The sequence below is a fragment of the Pipistrellus kuhlii genome, unplaced genomic scaffold (genome assembly GCF_014108245.1).
Source record: "Pipistrellus kuhlii isolate mPipKuh1 unplaced genomic scaffold, mPipKuh1.p scaffold_m20_p_14, whole genome shotgun sequence".
NCBI classification, from domain to species: domain Eukaryota; kingdom Metazoa; phylum Chordata; class Mammalia; order Chiroptera; family Vespertilionidae; genus Pipistrellus; species Pipistrellus kuhlii.
Window position 1 is genome coordinate 8,510,540 of NW_023425449.1, and position 17,145 is coordinate 8,527,684.

At 45.7% G+C, this 17,145-nt stretch overlaps 2 protein-coding genes and 1 non-coding gene across 3 annotated transcripts; 1 reads left to right on the forward strand and 2 right to left on the reverse strand.

Annotated features, from left to right (window-relative positions):
* Positions 1 to 2,231: 2,231 nt before the first annotated feature.
* Positions 2,232 to 5,307, reverse strand: RPL30 (ribosomal protein L30). The gene is made up of 5 exons (XM_036436602.2): positions 5,209 to 5,307; positions 5,047 to 5,099; positions 4,628 to 4,773; positions 3,155 to 3,285; positions 2,232 to 2,336 (listed from the first exon to the last, which is right to left on the reverse strand). The coding sequence occupies exons 2-5, from the start codon at positions 5,065 to 5,067 to the stop codon at positions 2,287 to 2,289; spliced, it is 348 nt and encodes a 115-aa protein (XP_036292495.1). The 5' UTR covers positions 5,068 to 5,099; positions 5,209 to 5,307; the 3' UTR covers positions 2,232 to 2,286.
* Positions 2,472 to 2,603, reverse strand: LOC118718731. Its single transcript, XR_004987909.1, has one exon. It is a non-coding gene; the product is annotated as a small nucleolar RNA SNORA72 (small nucleolar RNA).
* On the forward strand, positions 5,261 to 17,077 carry ERICH5 (glutamate rich 5). The gene is given in 4 exon segments (XM_036436600.2): positions 5,261 to 5,366; positions 13,944 to 14,831; positions 16,266 to 16,299; positions 16,301 to 17,077. Coding segments are annotated over 4 exon segments (1,089 nt in total). The 3' UTR covers positions 16,362 to 17,077.
* Positions 17,078 to 17,145: the final 68 nt, after the last annotated feature.

Genomic DNA, 17,145 nt, shown 5'->3' on the forward strand with positions numbered 1-17,145 from the left:
GCGGCTTCTTAGGAAATGACGACACACAAAAAATATCCACCCATTGATTTGGGAGGACAGTTGATGCCTTACCAAGTACCTTGAATAAGCTTTTGTTTAAATATTTCAAGACAGCCAGGCTGGTGTGGCTCAGTGGTTGAGCAACAATTCATGCACCAGGTCATGGTCTGATTCCTGATCAGGGCACATGCCAGGGTTTTGGACTCAATCCCCAGTAGGTAGTGTGCATGAGGCATCGGGTGATGATTCTCTCTCATCACTGATGTTTCTCCCTCCCTGATATCAATAAAAACACATTATTTAGAAAATTAATGTTTTTTTCCAAATATAAAATGCATAATTCAAGTCTAAAGCTTTCAGTTTATATTTGAGTCATCCACTTGATCCAGAAAACAGATTTCCATTAGGAAGTATTGATTTGGCATTTCCATTTGAGATTTGACTCCATCTACTTCACTTTCTGTTGAGTCCTGGCTCCCTCTAGTGGTTCTAGTCTGCTCTAATCTTTTTTTTAAGCTATTATACTTAACACATTTCATTAGAGGTTTTCAAACTTCTCCAACTTAGTGAGAAAATGCCTTCAAGAGAAATGACTCCAACGAACCTATCAAATTTATAGATCAATCCAAGGTATTTAACTTGAAGATTTAAACATGGAAAATTTTCTCCATTTCCTTGTTTTGCTAAAAGTGTCTCATGCGTAAAGGTTTTGCATTCCAGTTTTGACTCTCAAAGCCTTGATCTGTCAAATGTGACTGTTAGTATTATCTCATTGGATTGTTGAGTATGGTTAAATGGGTTAACATGTTCACTACTTAGTAAAGTCTAACATTTAAAATACTCAACATCAGCTATTTTTTCAGCAGCCAAGAGCATCTGACACAAAAATGGTATCACATACATGTATGTTGAGTGAATTCTTTGCTTACCTTACCTGAGGAAAATACTTAAGCAGATTCCCATTCCTAAATTATCTTTTGATGCAAAAAGATAGAAGGTAGTGTATTGCATAATGGTTAATGTTCAAGACCCATTATCAACAAAAAATTCTGGACTAGAAAGCCATAAGCATATCAGTGAGAATTAAGCCCTAAGTCATTACTCATGCTGGTTTCTGAATTTTTACCATGTGCCAACCACATAATGATAAAATGTTGAAAATATTAAGTCCCAGGGAGTGGGCTGGAGGGGTCAATGGGGGAAAAAGGGGGGCATATGGAACCTTCAACAAAAAAGATTTAAAAAAAGAAAATGCTAAGTCCCTATCCTCTGGAACCTTAGTCTAATGAGGTAGATGTGAATACCATAAGGTTCCATGGTAACTCAGAGGCATCCAGTCCAGACTGGGAGAGGGTATTGGAGTGACCTGAAAGGGGAGAAACCAGATGCCGCAAGTAGAGGGAACAGCAAGTCTAAGTTGGAAATAGCAATTTTAAGAGAACATGAGAATTGTTTTTCCATGAACCAGATGACCATCTTCCAAATACTCCAACAAAGTTTGGTTTCTTCTCTACATACCCTTCTCCTGCTCTACCAATATGGACTGCAATTAACACCCCAAATCCAACTTCTTGGAGACATTTAGAAAAAAATCTCAGCATAGGTATGGGACTAAACGTAATTGGCTGGAACATCTAGTCCCCACATACAAGAGAGCTTTCCAGCCAAATATTATAATCAGAAGAGAACATTTAGACTGGGAAGGTCTAAGGTGATATTTTTAAATATATCACCTTAGACCTTCCCAGTCTGTTGTTTTTTTTTAATATTTTTATTGATTACAGAGGGAAATATCAATGATGAGTCATTGATTGGCTGTCTCCTACATGCCTCTCATTGGGGATTGAGTCCACAACATTCCTCTGAATGTCTTTTTCCAAGCAATATTAACATACCTGGGAGATATATGAAATGACAAAATTCAGGGTGGGAGAATTTCATTTCTTCTTTGCTACTCAGATTTGGTTGATTTAAGGTGAATTATTAATTTTAAGTTTCAAACCTACTGCCTCATTCAAACACATTCAAATATAAATACCAACAATGTCCTGAGACTGGAATTATGAAAATAGAATATCTTAAAAACCCAGTACAAGAAAGGAACTCTGTGTGGGAACTGGGATTTACAACTCTTAACCTAAAGGCCTTGCCACATCTAGTTGCCTCCTCCTCTCTAATCTTATCTTCAGGAAAGTGTTACCGAAACAAGATACAAAAATAACTGAAGCGACTGCAATTTTTAAACCAAACTCTGGTCAATTTTATTAAAGAAAAATTTCCCATGATTTACTTTTCACCAGTCTGTTCTGGCATGCTTCTAATGATATCAGAATCACCTGGAAAACAAAACAATAATAATTTTACAATTCATTTAATGGCAAATGGTAAACATGAAATTGACAGTGGTTATCTTCAAGTTATTGCACTAGCTGTCCTGCCATTTCTGAGGCTGATCATATATATCAGACTTGGCTTATCACCAGCATTTAGAAAACCAGACCTAGGGCAAGAAGTAGGTCTGGGGACACATGCATGGTCTTAATATAGCGAATGTTTAGCCTGCCCTGATTATTACAAAATCAGAACAGCGAGAATATTCGCAGTATTTTATGAATTAAAAATTCTTAAGTTCAAAACATGTCCAGTTGACCCTTGAAGTCAAGGATTAGGGATGTTGACCCCTTTGTGTAACTTAAGTTGGCCTTCCACACACATGTATTCCCAACCACAGATTCAAACTACTGTCTTTGTTCTATAGTTGGTGAATCCACGGATGGGAAACCCATCGAAAGAAACCTGTGTATGTGACTCATGAAGTTCAAACCTGTGTTGTTCAAGTCAACTTCTTTCAACCAAAGTTTCCTCTCTGTTTAAGCATCCAGTAGAGATTACTTTCCTCTATTCACCTGATTATTTTCCCCTTTTATAATTTCATCTTTTACCAAGGTCCTAAATCATTATGTTGAGAGATCAAATAAAATTCACAATCTCAAAAACAAAGAATTCACTTATAGCAAAGCCAATGTACTGACACTCATCAATTCTCTGTGAAATAATAATATCACTTAATATATCCAAATTATCACCATCTGAACTCAGGAATCAGTAAATACTTCTATTACAAAGAAAAGAATATACAATTTAAGAAGCATACCTGGGTCAATGATAGCCAGTGTGCATACCCTGTAGTACTTTCCACACGCTGTGCCCAATTCAATATTATTGCCACTGTAGTGATGGACACCAGTCTTGGCCAACATGGCATAGTACTCTATTTCAGATTTCCTTTGGGAACCAAAAAAGGGCAAATAAATGCCATACCAAATGACTGACAGACTAAGTATTTACCACTTCTCTCATTGGTTTTAATGCTGGTGAGGCCTTCCAACAGTAAATAAGACAGTTATTACTATTTTTATCCAGTTATTATTCTCAAGGACCTATTTCATTGGCCAATACAAGCCATCCTTTACTTGGATCCCTTACAAAAGAAATGAGACAACCATCTATGCTCATGGAGAAGAGGGTAGGTGCAAAACCAAAGCATTACAAAGTGTTTACTGCATACCAGATACTTTACATAATGAAGAAATTGAGGCAGAGAATAAGAAATGAAGGGATCAGAATTCAAACCCATGTTACCTTGAAAAGATGGTTTATTTCTATCACCTTTTGATGCAGAATTGTAGATTGGAGGCGATACTACCCAGAATTAACGTTTATCAATTGAGTAGGTAGATATTAGTGGCTTTATAAATTTGAAGGGAGTTCTAACGGAACGTTCCTCCTACTCAAAGTGTGGATCCAGAGCAGGAGAGGTGTCATAAGGGGCCTGTTAGAAATGCACCATCTCAGGCCCATTCAGATCCAGAAGTAGAATCTGCAATTCACTCATGTGTTCACTTTTGAGACGCTCTGCTACAGACAGCAGGCTTAAAAGGAATGCTTGAAACAAGACCAAACTATGGGATGGGGAGCACTCTGTAAGTATATACACCTTGTCAGATGCTACAAGGCTATCCATTATCATTGAAAATCCATGTGGGTAGGGGACTGATCATGGCTTATATTCTCTAAGTTCAAAGTTTCTTCTTTACAATGCCCACTAAGTTCAATTTTAAAAGCTGGGGGGAAAATGTGGCTGAACACTGACATAGGAGGATGGACTAGGTGATTCTGACAGCCTGCAACTCCTCGGTCAGCCTGAACTTTTCTTAACTAGCTTTTCTGCAGCAAAACACGTTCATACAATAAAGCACTTCTAGAACATCTCAAAGCTAAAAGAATGACCAAAGACACAGCACCAAATACATGTAAAAACAAAACAGATGTATGTGCAACCCTCAAACGTTTGACATTCTGTGAACGTTATTACTCCTGCCCCATTTTCTCCCATAAGATAAGCTTTACACTGGGAGGAAACATGCTTTGGGGAGATGGGGAGTGAGGGGAGAGTAGGAATCAAGAGCCAAACCCCAGAACAGCTAAGTCATTCACTATAGCAACCTTCTGTCAGGTGATCGCCTATAAAACAGACTTTCTATAACCCCGGGTCCATGCCACCCAGACTGCAGGGGTGCACGCTGCACAGTCGCCCTCGGTGGATTTGCAGGGAGAGCGCACACACCTCAGGGCCGGGCAGTTGTTGGCCAGGATGACCAGCTTCGCTTTGCCTTGCCGGATCATCTTCAGCGTCTGCTTGTACCCCAGCACGTACTTGCCGCTTTTCATCACCAGCTGGAGCCTAGAGTTGATGGACTCCAGCGACTTTTTCTACAAAGCAAGCATCGATCGTGTATCTGAAGGCCTGGTCTGGAACCACCCCAAAACTGGATCCAGCTTTCTAGAAGCCGAGACCATTAATAATAAAGCCTCCGAAGGCCAAGCCCTAAGCCCTGCAGAGGCCCCATCGGGTTTCTTTTGGGGTCCCCCCATTCTCCCCGGCCCCGAATCCATCGGGCGTGCTGTCTCCCCAGGGTGCTCCCACATGCCCACCCCGCCGAGACAACTCCCCACGTGAACCGGCTTCCGGCCCGCTCCACTCACCGTCTTCTTTGCGGCCACCATCTTCCTGCCTCAAGTGCGGGACGGCCCCCAACCTAGGACACACGGAGCACAGGGAAGGGGGTTCAGGAACCCAAGGTCCGATGGCAACCGGCGGGGCCCCCCTCCACAAGGCGAAAGCGCCGGCCGCCGGAGCCCACTCACCAGATGCAGCCGTCAAGATGGCCGGGGAGCGAGAAAGGAAGTCGTTCCCACAATGCATCGCTCTTCACCACCCGGCCTGGAGCCCAGACCGGAAGCGGAAGCGAACCGCAAGCGGAAGGGGCGGGGCCAGGAGGAAAGGAGCGCTCCGGTTGCCATGGGTACGGCTGGGGAGAGCGGCGGCGATGCTGGGAGCCTAAACGAGCCGCGTATTTTAGGCCGAACCTGCTCGTTGCTCTGGCTTCCAGCGGCGGACGGAGGAGCCGAGGTCGGCGGAGCTGCCTGGGAACCGGAGAACCGGTGAAGGTGAGGCGGGAGGAGCGGCGAACGGGGACGGTGCGGCTGCGCCACGGTCCTAGCGCCGCCGCTTTTCTCTGCCCGAAGCCCAGGCTCTTGGAGAAGCGGAGGACCCTCCGCGCCCGCCCGCCCTCGCCTTCCCTGCCGGCATGGCCCAGGCCGTGGTATTTTGTGCAAGAGCCACACTCAAGGGGCCAAAGAGCCGCATGTGGCTCGCGAGACGCAGTTTGCTGACCACTGCACAGAGGAAGAAACACTTGCCATGCGAGAATTGACAGTCAAATCGTTTGGCTCATGAAGGTTTTCTAAATATTTTCACACATATTTATTAGAACAGGAATTGGCAAACTTTTTCTGTAAAGACCAAACAGTAAGTTTTTTATGCCTTTTAAGCCATATGGTCTCTGTACAACTACTGGGTTGTAGTGTAGCACGAAAGCAGCCTCAGACACGGTGTAAATGCATGAGTGTGGCTGTGTTCCAATAAAACCTATTTACAGAGCCGGGCCGCTGCCCGGACTTGGTCATATGTGTGAGCCCCAATCCGTGTGCCTGGGGTCCTTATGCGATGAGACACAGACACGCACGGCAGGAAGGCCATGGGAGGACACATGGAGGCCACTGCCATCTGCCAGCCAAGGAGAGAGAGGCCTCCGAATGAACTAACCCCACCGACACCTTGATTTTAGACTTCCAGCCTCAGCCTTGTGAGAAACTACGTTTCTGGTAAGTCATCCAGTCTCTGGTACCTTGTTACATAGCAGCCTTAGCAAACTAACACAGATGATAACCATTGAATAGTATAAACACTAACATTCCTGGGTCTTCACTGAGAAAAGTGAATATAAGTAAGGTGCGATTGGGGCCAAGGGCACACGCCCAGGGTTGCAGGCTCCAGCCCCAGTAGGGAGCGTGCAGGAGGCAGGCAGCCAATGAGTCTCATCCTTGATATTTCTATCTCTCCCTCTCTGAAATCAATGAGAGAGAGAGAGAGAGAGAGAGAGAGAGAGAGAGAGAGAAGTAAATTAACCACGAGGGTGGATTAAGCAGCACTGTCCGCGTTACACCTGCTCGGGGTGACTGTACTGAAGTTAGGTAAGATTACAGCTGCATCGCAAAGGCAGTCCACCAATCAGCAGTCCCTGGCCACAGCCGTCGCCGCCTCTCCCGGCTACTTGGGGGTGATGCAGAGAATCCCGCCGCCCTCAACCCACATCATTCCAACATCCTTTCCACCCTGCTCTCCGACCTCCCCTACCCCGTCCCCCTTCTCCTCTCCGGCTCCGGGTCCCTGTCCTCTCCCCACCCCGTCCCCCTTCTCCTCTCCGGCTCCGGGTCCCTGTCCTCTCCCCACCCCGTCCCCCTTCTCCTCTCCGGCTCCGGGTCCCTGTCCTCTCCCCACCCCGTCCCCCTTCTCCTCTCCGGCTCCGGGTCCCTGTCCTCTCCCCACCCCGTCCCCCTTCTCCTCTCCGGCTCCGGGTCCCTGTCCTCTCCCCACCCCGTCCCCCTTCTCTGCGCTCCTAGCCCCCGGCTCCCGGACGGCTCCCTCCCCTCCAGGTGCGCCCGCCCCCGGGAGCCCCGGAGCTGCAGGAACCTCTGCGCCCGCAGCGCGGGAGCCAGGCTCCGGGGGACCCACTCCCGCCCGGGACCCAGGCTCCGGGGGACCCCACTCCCGCCCGGGACCCAGGCTCCGGGGGACCCCACTCCCGCCCGGGACCCAGGCTCCGGGGGACCCACTCCCGCCCGGGACCCAGGCTCCGGGGGACCCCACTCCCGCCCGGGCGGCGATGGGCTGCTCCGGCGGCGCCCTCCGCCAGGCCGGCGCCGGCCGCACACACCGCCGCGGTGAGCGGGGTTCGGGGCGGGGGGGCGGGGGTTCGGGGTGGGGAGCGGGGGTTCGGGTCCGGGGGCGGGGGTTCGGGTAAGGGGAGCGGGGGTTCGGGTCCGGAGCGGGGGTTCGGGGCGGGGGTTCGGGTGGGGGAGCGGGGGTTCGGGTGAGGGAGCGGGGGTTCGGGTGGGGGAGCGGGGGTTCGGGTAGGGGGAGCGGGGGTTCGGGGCGGGGAGCGGGGGTTCGGGTGGGGGAGCGGGGGGTTCGGGTAGGGGGAACGGGGGTTCGGGACGGGGAGCGGGGGGTTCCGGTGGGTGAGCCGGGATTCGGGGCGGGGAGCAGGGGTTCGGGTGGGCTCGCTCCCCCGGGGTCCGAAAGGTGCGACCGGGGCCCACCCGCCCGGCAGGCTCCTCCCCGAGGCTGGGAGCGGAACGGGGCGCCCCTCTCCGCGGTGCTGACCTGGGGGCGGCGGGGTTACTCCGTCCCGGTGTGCTCGCGGCATTGTGTCCCTAAGTCTCTGAAATAGATGAGTGATTTCCTGTCCTTAGCAATAGATGCTATTTTATAGCAACTTCATTCTACAGGACAGTGCGAATTCCCTGGGGACCTTCTGGTGGAGGTGGTAAGGGGGCTTGTGTACCCGCTTTCTGTCCAGACCTTCTGCGCCTGGGAGGGTCAGAGTTGCAGGGTTAGTGAAGGCCAAGTGCAGACGGACAGTCACTGCCTCAGATAGGTCCCCGCGCTTTTTTCCTTTCCTTGACAAATACGCAAGGGATGAGACGTGGCCATCACTGAACCTTATAAAGAAATCCAGCAAGTCCGTTCTGAGAGTCACGTATCAAGTGACTCTCCTCTCCTCCTCTGTCCCATCACCACGGAGACTCCACTTTTGGAGTTTGGAGGTGGAAGAGACAGACAATAAACAAGTTGGACAAATGACTTGAGATAGTTTCTGACAGTGGTAAGTGCAGTGAAAAGAATAAGAGCAGATAATGGCTGGCTTTTCCAGCTGACTCACTTCTTAGGTTTTGAATGGCTAACATTTTGGACAAACTTCTGGAGGTTAAGCAGATTCCTTCAAGCTTGTTTTCTGTCTTCTTCAAAACTAACTTTAGGGACATTTTATACTAATTCCTTTTCACAGGTCTTTAGCACCTTATGTTATTCCTACAACGGAAAGCCCTCTGATGTTGTAGTTCGGTGGTTTCCATGAATGCTATTTCAAAGCTCAGACGCTGAGTCCTAGTCAGAAATGTTTGATTGAAGTCGTTGTCATGGTTTATAATTTGTTCCTAAAATAGTCAAAAAAACTAAAGCCGTATGTGAAAGTGATTCCAAACCCCTCCTGACTGACAACAATGTGAAAAAATGGAAAACCCATTCCTGGATGTACCAGCCTTTCTCCCAAAGAGAAGAAAGCCGCTGTACCCCAAATGTGCTCTCAAAAGGCTGGTGCAATGAGCAGTTTCCTTGATGTTTCATGTTTTATCTTGTGAAGTCAGGTTGCTTTTGGAAAAACTTGAGGCAGGTACGGCATATTATTTTGGCTTCTCCTACGCCCTGCCATGTCCCAGCTAACCTAGGACATGGAGTAGCATTCTGGTTTAAACATCTTCAGTTTTTAAAACATGTATTGTAGGGAATGTTGCCCTTGGGGTGGGGCAAAAGTATTTCATAGAGGGAATAGAGTTTTTAATCCTCTCATAAAATAGTGAAAGACCTTTGAAAAATTATCACTAATATGAATAACCATAAACTTGAATCACATGCACTCTCTCGGTGTTTATTTATGCTTTCATTGTTGTTCTAAGTTTACACTGTTGTTCTGAAAGAAATGTTAAAATACCTGACCATCAGTTTTGATGCATAGAAATTTAATTAATACACCGCATGATATGCTCAGTGCACATATTGACTCAATCAACAGGCGTTCTGCTTCTGAGCCTCATTCAGACAATACTCTCATGTAACTGGATACAGTTGTACATTCACCATTTCACCTCCATGATACTGGAGGCCAGATAAATAATTCATCCCTGCTTCTGAAGGTCAGAACTTCTGGATATAAAATCTCAAGTGTGTATGTGCGTTTAGATAAAAACAGCCCAAGTTTATTAAATGTCCTGTACATACATTTACTTACTGCTATAGAATTGGTGAATGAATTAATTTATTTAATCCTTACAACAGTGTCATGACTAAGTTTTATGATTTCCCCACTTTATAGGTAAGAGTAAATAATTTGTCCAAAAAATAATAATAATAATTTGTCCAAGGTTATGGGGCTCCTTAAGAGTCAGAGCTGGGCTTTGGATTCGGGTACTCTGATTCCAGAACTTGACCTCTTCCTCCTTAGACCAGCTTGTGATAAGTAGATTTAAATCTGTTTTGGCCTTACATCACCCTTGGTTGTCATTAGAGGGTGGTTATCCACTATTCAAACAACAAAAGAAATATAATAGTATAATAGAGTAATAGAGTATTTATTGTGATCTCTAAATTAGATATATATTAGAGTAAGCATACAAATATGGTATATATAATACATATCTATATAAGTACTTTAAATGCAATGTTATAATAAATATTTATTTCTAAATAAGAATCAGTAAAATATGAAGTTTATTTGCTTTCCAAGTTTAACTGGGAATATTTAGAGGACATTTAGCCTTTGAGGTATTTTACGAGTATATAAGATGTAAAGAAACTTCCAGTGGCTTCCCACGGAGATACAGATAATGTTTATATCATAAGATATTCTTTTAAAATCACGATATCAACCTTCGAACCCCACGGGTTAAAGTTAAAATATAGCAAGTAGCATGTGAACTGGATTTACGTTGACAATTCCACCTGTCAACTAACTTCGTGCTGCTGACTTAAGATCCGTTTGTTATGCATGATGCAGAATTATCAGCAAAGGAATCATAAATAATGGGTTGAACTACATGACGTCTAAGATCTCTTGTAGCTCTTAAATCTTGTAAAACTAAAATATGAAGGTATATATTCTCTGGGCTCCAATTTATTATTTTTTTATAATATATTTTATTGATTTTTTTTTTTTACAGAGCGGAAGGAAGAGGGATAGAGAGTTAGAAACATCGATGAGAGAGAAACATCCATCAGCTGCCTCTTGCACACTCCCTACTGGGTAACTGCCCACAACCAAGTTACACGCCCTTGACCAGAATCGAACCCGGGACCCTTGAGTCCGCAAGCTGACTCTCTATCCACTGAGCCAGACTGGTTAGGGCTCTGGGCTCCGATTTAAACCTGATAGCAGCTCTTGGTCAGGGAGCTGCTATGCGGAACAGGAAAACCCGTTCACGTGAAGACATCAGTCTGACCCGTTAATCCTGAATACCACCGAGCTTCCATCACCTCTAAGACCACCGACTGGGGAAAGAAGCAGAGAGTGGCCTATGATTGTAAGTCATTAATTAGTGCTCCTCGAAGTATAGAACGGTGCCTGGAACCTGATAGTCACAGATTTTACCGAATGCTCCCCCTCCCCCAAGGACAATTAGACAGGCAGAGCTGGAATTTCTTGTTGGTGGAAGCAAGTTGTAAACATCAGGGCAATTTCTATGCTTTTCGGTGCCATGAGTAGCCATGGGACTCCGAACACAGAAGTCTTGTTGACTTCACACACTTCAGTGGGCCGGAAGCTTTGGCCTGGGACCCCTCCTCTCGGTGCTTCCAGCCCCCGGTGTCACGGATAACTCTTTCCCAAACGCTTCTCCAAAATGAACGCCATCCCCTTGGGCAGACTTCTCCCTGGGACTTGACAGCTTACGCATAAAAGCAGGCAGAGTAAATAGATGGTAATTATTGGCAAATTCATGGCTAGGTTAATGTGTACATTTCCAGTCACAGCCAGTCATTTGTTTGTCCTAGCCTCAGCACTAGCTGTGTGAGGTTCCTGCTGCCAAGGCCATCGGATGGGCCGTGAATTTCACAGTTATGCCAACTGTTATTTGTGTCCTGGAGATCCCTTCAGTCTTCAACCCGTATTTTCACACAGGGAGCTGCAGTCCCAAGTAGACAGGTTTTTTTTTAACTGGAGAAAAAGGCTCAGCAACACTAACATGAATTTTTATAGGCTTTTCTTGCATATAGATATTATACAAATGGGCTTTCTGTCTTTTAAATGCTAGAGCTCTCTGGACTGAAATCATTTAAAAAAAATATATATATATATTTATTGGTTTCTGAGAGGAAGGGAGGGAGGAGATAGAAACATCAGTGAATAGGGAGAATCGTTGATCAGCTGCCTCCTGGGTGCCCCACACTGGGGATCGTGTGTGAAACCCAGGCATAGGTCAATGTTCATAGGTCAGTACTCAACCATTGAGCCACACTGGACTGAGTCTTGTCTTTGAGTTCCCTTGAAAGTCTGGTATGCAGAAAATGTTTGGTAAGTCTTTGCGGTAGGCCTGGTTATTACGTACAGTGAATTAAAATGGAATATAAGAGCTACCTATATGGCTCAAAAAAAAAACATTTGAAAAATACATACAGTGTAAATCATACCTCCTATCCTAGCCCCACCATCTGCTTAGTTCTGATCTCACTTAAAGAGTAAAAATAATTTTGTGTATTCTTCCAAAATTTCTTTATAGATTGCAAATATTATTTTTCTCATCTTTGTTCATCATCTATGTTTCCCATACAATATATATGCATGTATTATATATATCACATTTGTATGCTTACTCTATGTTCATGAAATATAGTGTATTATAACCAATAGTCTTCACCTTTGTTTTTTTCACCTACCAACATGGAGATCTATCTTGGCATACAGAGAACTTTCTCCTTTTTTATACTTGTTTAAAGAATACAGTGTGTGATTTCCTTAGCCAGTCCCCTATCTGTTTTCAGTCTTTTCCTGTTGCAAATGGCTGCTATTGAATTACTTCATACATGCGTCATTTTGAATGTGTGCAGGCGTGACTGTAGACAGTCTCCCAGAAGCGGGAGAGGGCCTGTGCCTTTACAATGTGATAGATAACTGCTTACAGGACTTCCACAGGGTTATACTGGTTCACACTCTCATCAACAGCACAATACATCTTCTTCTAAAACGGAAGGTTTGGTACAGCTGCATCCAAACGCGGGAACAGATCAGGAATCAGAAGATAAGATAGGAGCACCCACTTGTTCCCCAGATTTTTAGCCCATGATCTCATCCAGTTCCCACAAGAGCCTTATCCATAAAGCAAACATTAGGTAACAAGCACAGCTAGGAAACCCAGCTTAGTGAGGATCCGTAACTTGTCGGCGGTCTCATAGCTAGTGCTAGTGAGCGATGGGGCCGGGGCTTAATATGGGAGAATCTGACCCCCTGTGTTTCTCAGACTCCAGTTCCATCTGGGGTCTAGGTTCAGTTCTACCAGAGCTTGTCATATCACTCTACACCCAGGAGGAATGCAGCCCGTTTCTGTAGAGATTGTGGATGGGTGGGTGAATGGGTAAGCAGAGGTGGGAATATAGGGGGGTGGGAATACCACTGAGAGAAGGAGAGAGGAGAGAGGGGGCAGGGGGAGAGAAGGAATCGGGACCCACAGAATTCAGAAGCTGGAAGGTCATTTTGGCCAAGATGGGCTCGGGAAGAGAGTGTCGGGCTGTTAAGAGGGTCTTCCAGTCAGACAGGAAAAGGTCAGCTCAGCAAAACAAGGTTTCATTGTATGCTGTTAAATCACGCTCCTGTGAGGTTGCCACGGGTCCCAGCTCCTGTGTCCAGTTTCACTTACGTTAATGTTTTACAACATCAAGTTTAAGATAAAAACCTGATACCCGTGGGGGGTGACAGAAAGGCTCACCAGCACTGATAAAAGCATCAAACTTGGCTAGGCTTCAGATCCTGGTGTGTGAAGTGTAGGTAGTACTGGGGGATGACTGGTTTTTTAAACAATCCGAATACCTGACTAAAGCTCTGCAAGTGAGTGTTAACGTCTGGAAAATACCCCAATGACCTCAACGCTTCTCTGCTCTCAGGGCTGTTGCTGTTCCTTCCTTGAACCCCTCCTTGGGAACTGCCAAGAGGGTCAGAGCTTTGCCCTTTAAGGATGAAGACTGAAAAAACAAACAAACAAACAAAAAACACACAACAAAAGACATTGTGTTTAACAATTAAAATTCCATGGAAATTATGTGCGCTACCAAGCGTTCTGAGGTATCTTTCCAACTATGTGTTCTTGTTTCTCTGTAGTTAAATGTAAAATTTAGGTTTACCTTCAAAATGTATTGCATTTACATTGTGATGGTCAAAACTAATTTTAAATAAGTAAATCCAAGTATTTCTACTATAAAAGAAAAGTGGTTTGTCTGTTTGTTTTTTAAAGTATATTTTATTGACTTTTTACAGAGAGGAAGAGAGAGGGATAGAGTTAGAAACATGGATGAGAGAGAATCATCGACCAGCTGCCTCTTGCACACACCCCCGCCCCCCCCCCCCCACTGGGGATGTGCCCGCAACCAAGGTACATGCCCTTGACCGGAATCGAACCCGGGACCTTTCAGTCCGCAGGCCTGAATGTGTGTTTTCCTTTTATTTTTCAAATGGACGATCAGAAAGTAACTTCAAATATGTATTTTTCAACCACAGGAGAAAGTGAGTCCTGCTTCGTTCAACCCAAACCCCTTACACTGGGAAGAGAATCTACTGTTGGTGACAAGGCACAGAAGGAAAGCCTTCCGCCATTGGAGAAGCTCAGGATTCCAGCAGTGTCTGCAGCTAATGGCGTTCAATCCCTTCATGCTCGGCCCCCCGCAAAGGAGGCGGCAGACTCGCAGGGATCCACGGAGAAGAAGATCCAGCCTCCGGAGGGACCCAAGGAGCCTGGGCCGCTTCAGCAGGATGGCAAAGCGGAGGCTCCAGGAGCAGGAGAAAAGAAAGACGTGGAAGCGGTGACAGGGGCCCGGCGTTCAGAAGGAAATGCCGGGACAGAGCCTTTGGGAACAGAAGCCAGGCCTCGGCCTCTGAGGACCGCTGGCGAGAGGGACTCCCCCGGAGCAGCAGCAGGCACCGAGACTCCACCAGCTGCCAGAGAGACGGAACCTCGAAGAAGAGCTGGGAAAACCCCACCCCTGGAAGCAGGCAGAGAGACACGACCTCCAAACACACCCCAACTCCTGGACACAGTTCCCCAGGAGACGGAATCTCCAGAGATTTTGGAAGGAAGTCAGCCTGTTGCAACAGCTGAGGAACGTCAGCTTCAAGAAACACTGGGGAGAGATGAGCAATCCCAGCTTCTAGAAACAGTGTCCAGAGGAGAAGGACCTCTGGAAATAGCGGAAGGAAGGCAGCTTGTGGAAACAGCTGTAAAGAATGATTTGGTTCACGAAACTCCTGAAGGTCTGGTGAACAGGGAGCAGATTCAACCTGAAGGAACAGTCGGAAGCATGGGGCATCCAGCAGGAACTCTGGAAACGGGGCCAAACATGGAAGTGGTCGGGAAAATGCACCCCACAAAGGAGAGCCAAAACCTTGAAGGTAAGAGATGCTGTTCAAGGTTCAGGATGCTTAGATGGGGTTCATACGAGGTCATCTCTGGGGGGAGGGAAGAGGGAGAAAGTGCCTTGTACATACACTGAAGTATCTATTACAGGTGGTTGACATTCGTTTGACCCAAATCAAAAACGTTTCCATATCTGGAAAACAGGCATTTGGCTTTCCACCAAAATGTTCTAAAGCATGTTCTGTGTCCAAATTTTTTAACCTAAGAGTTTCATCGTTGAATAGAACCGAATATTGAAGCCAACATGTTAACATTTCTGGACTTTCCCATGTTTGCTCTTCATCGGGTCCCATGTGTGGTGTGAGGTTCCAAAATAAAGATGAATAGGTGGTTAGTGGAGGAATTGACCTCCTCATGAAAGAACACACAAATAATGGATCTTAGAGTGTAATTTTTATCTTTGCCAGTTTTATCCTTAGAAAATTACTCTGCCCTTGTCCTCCTTTTTTATTTTTATTGATTTCAGAGAGGAAGGAAGAGAGAGGGGGGGAGAGAGAGAGAAACAGCAATGATGAGAGAATCACTATCAGCTGCCTCCTGCACGCCCTTTACTGGGGATTGAACCTGTAGCATGGGCATGTGCCCTTGACCGGAATCGAACCCAGGACCCTTCAGTCCGCAGGCCAGCGCTCTATCCACTGAGCCAAACAGCTAGGGCTCCTCCTTTCCTCTTTTTACCTTTAAGAGAATACTAGAGGAAATGTATTGTTTTGGCATATGGTGCTTTTCAAGTGTATCTTACCAGAGAAAAAGAAATGGTGCCCATACTATACTTTATTGGGATTATTATAAAAAATTACATTTCTTCTGGGGCATGATTTACATTTTGGCTAATTTTACCTTCACATTATAATTAAGTGAAGCATTTATTCCTCTTTCTTAATTCATTTATTAACACAGTGTTTTTTGTGCTTAATCATATGCACGGTGCTAGGGTGCAGAAGGAGTAAGAGCTAGCTCCTGTTCTCCAGGAGTCACAGTCTAGTGGGAAGAAGGCAGAACGAATTACCATCATCTATTGAGATAAGCACTTGGATGAAGATATGTCAAAGTACTCTGGGAGTAACAAGGAAGGAACAAGAAAAAGCATACGTTTGTTAGACCAGGTTGGCAAAGTCAAGTCTTTAGGGCCTAGGATAATGAGAGGGCACTGAAGGGTCCCGGATTAAATTCCTATTGGGGCATGTGCAGGAGGCAACCCATCGATGTATCCCTCTCACATCGATGTTTCTCTCCCTCCCTCCCTCTCCTCCACTCTCTCTAAAAAAAAAAAATCAATGGATAAAATATTCTTGGGTGAGGATTAACAACAACATCAAAAATCTGTCCCCATTGGAAACCAGCCGTGGGTACGTTATTGTTAAGGCTAAATAAGCATCTCTTAATATCTCCTTTGGTTACTTTTCCAGGTGAGACAGGAGAAGAGGTTAAAACAGACATGGAGAAGAGCTGAAACAAAAGCAGACGAAACAGGAGAAGCTGTGGCCCTTTCAGCAGCCACGTAGATAGGTATGGTGACAGAAGGGTGAATGGACACAGGGCGTCCTAACAGAGGACAGAAAAATGGAGGGAAGCCTGTGGTTACAGATCTCCCCTTCGTGACAGTAGCCAGAGCCAATAACAACCAGGGCTTATGACCACTGAAGAGTTTGAAGGCGTTTTCTTCATTGTGGCAATGGGTCAATTCAGTACAGGAAACGAGACCCTAAAATGAAAGTATAAACCTTTCGGTATAGGTGGCTGGAGGAGGGAGTTAGCAGATTTTAGGGAGCTCAGGATAATAACGTGACACAGTTATAATTTCTACGGGATAAGAACGAATAACAAAACGATGCAACCTATACCTAGGATGTCTTTCCTAGCACGGAATGGAAGGCTGGTAGAAACCTTAGAAAGTATGTCATCTAATTACCTTCTCCTCTCGAGTCCGTCTGCTACTGTAGAGCCTTATTCATCATGGTATGTTAAAGATGTTAACGAAATCCCTGTCAAGGGAATTCAAACTCTGGTGCTGCTGCGAGATGAGGCGTTTTCCCAGGGAAAGGCTTCGCATCTTCCACGTGCCATTTTGAATCAAGTGTAGATTTTACACTAATGTGAGGTATTCCATCTGATGTTACCCTTTTGACTGACATTAAAGGTGTGCTAAATTAACTGACTTCTTATTATTTTTTAAAATATATTTTATTGATTTGTTTACAGAGAGGAAGGGAGAGGGAGAGAGAGTTAGAAACATCAATGAGAGAGACACATCAATCAGCTGCCTCCCGCCCACCCCCTACTGGGGAT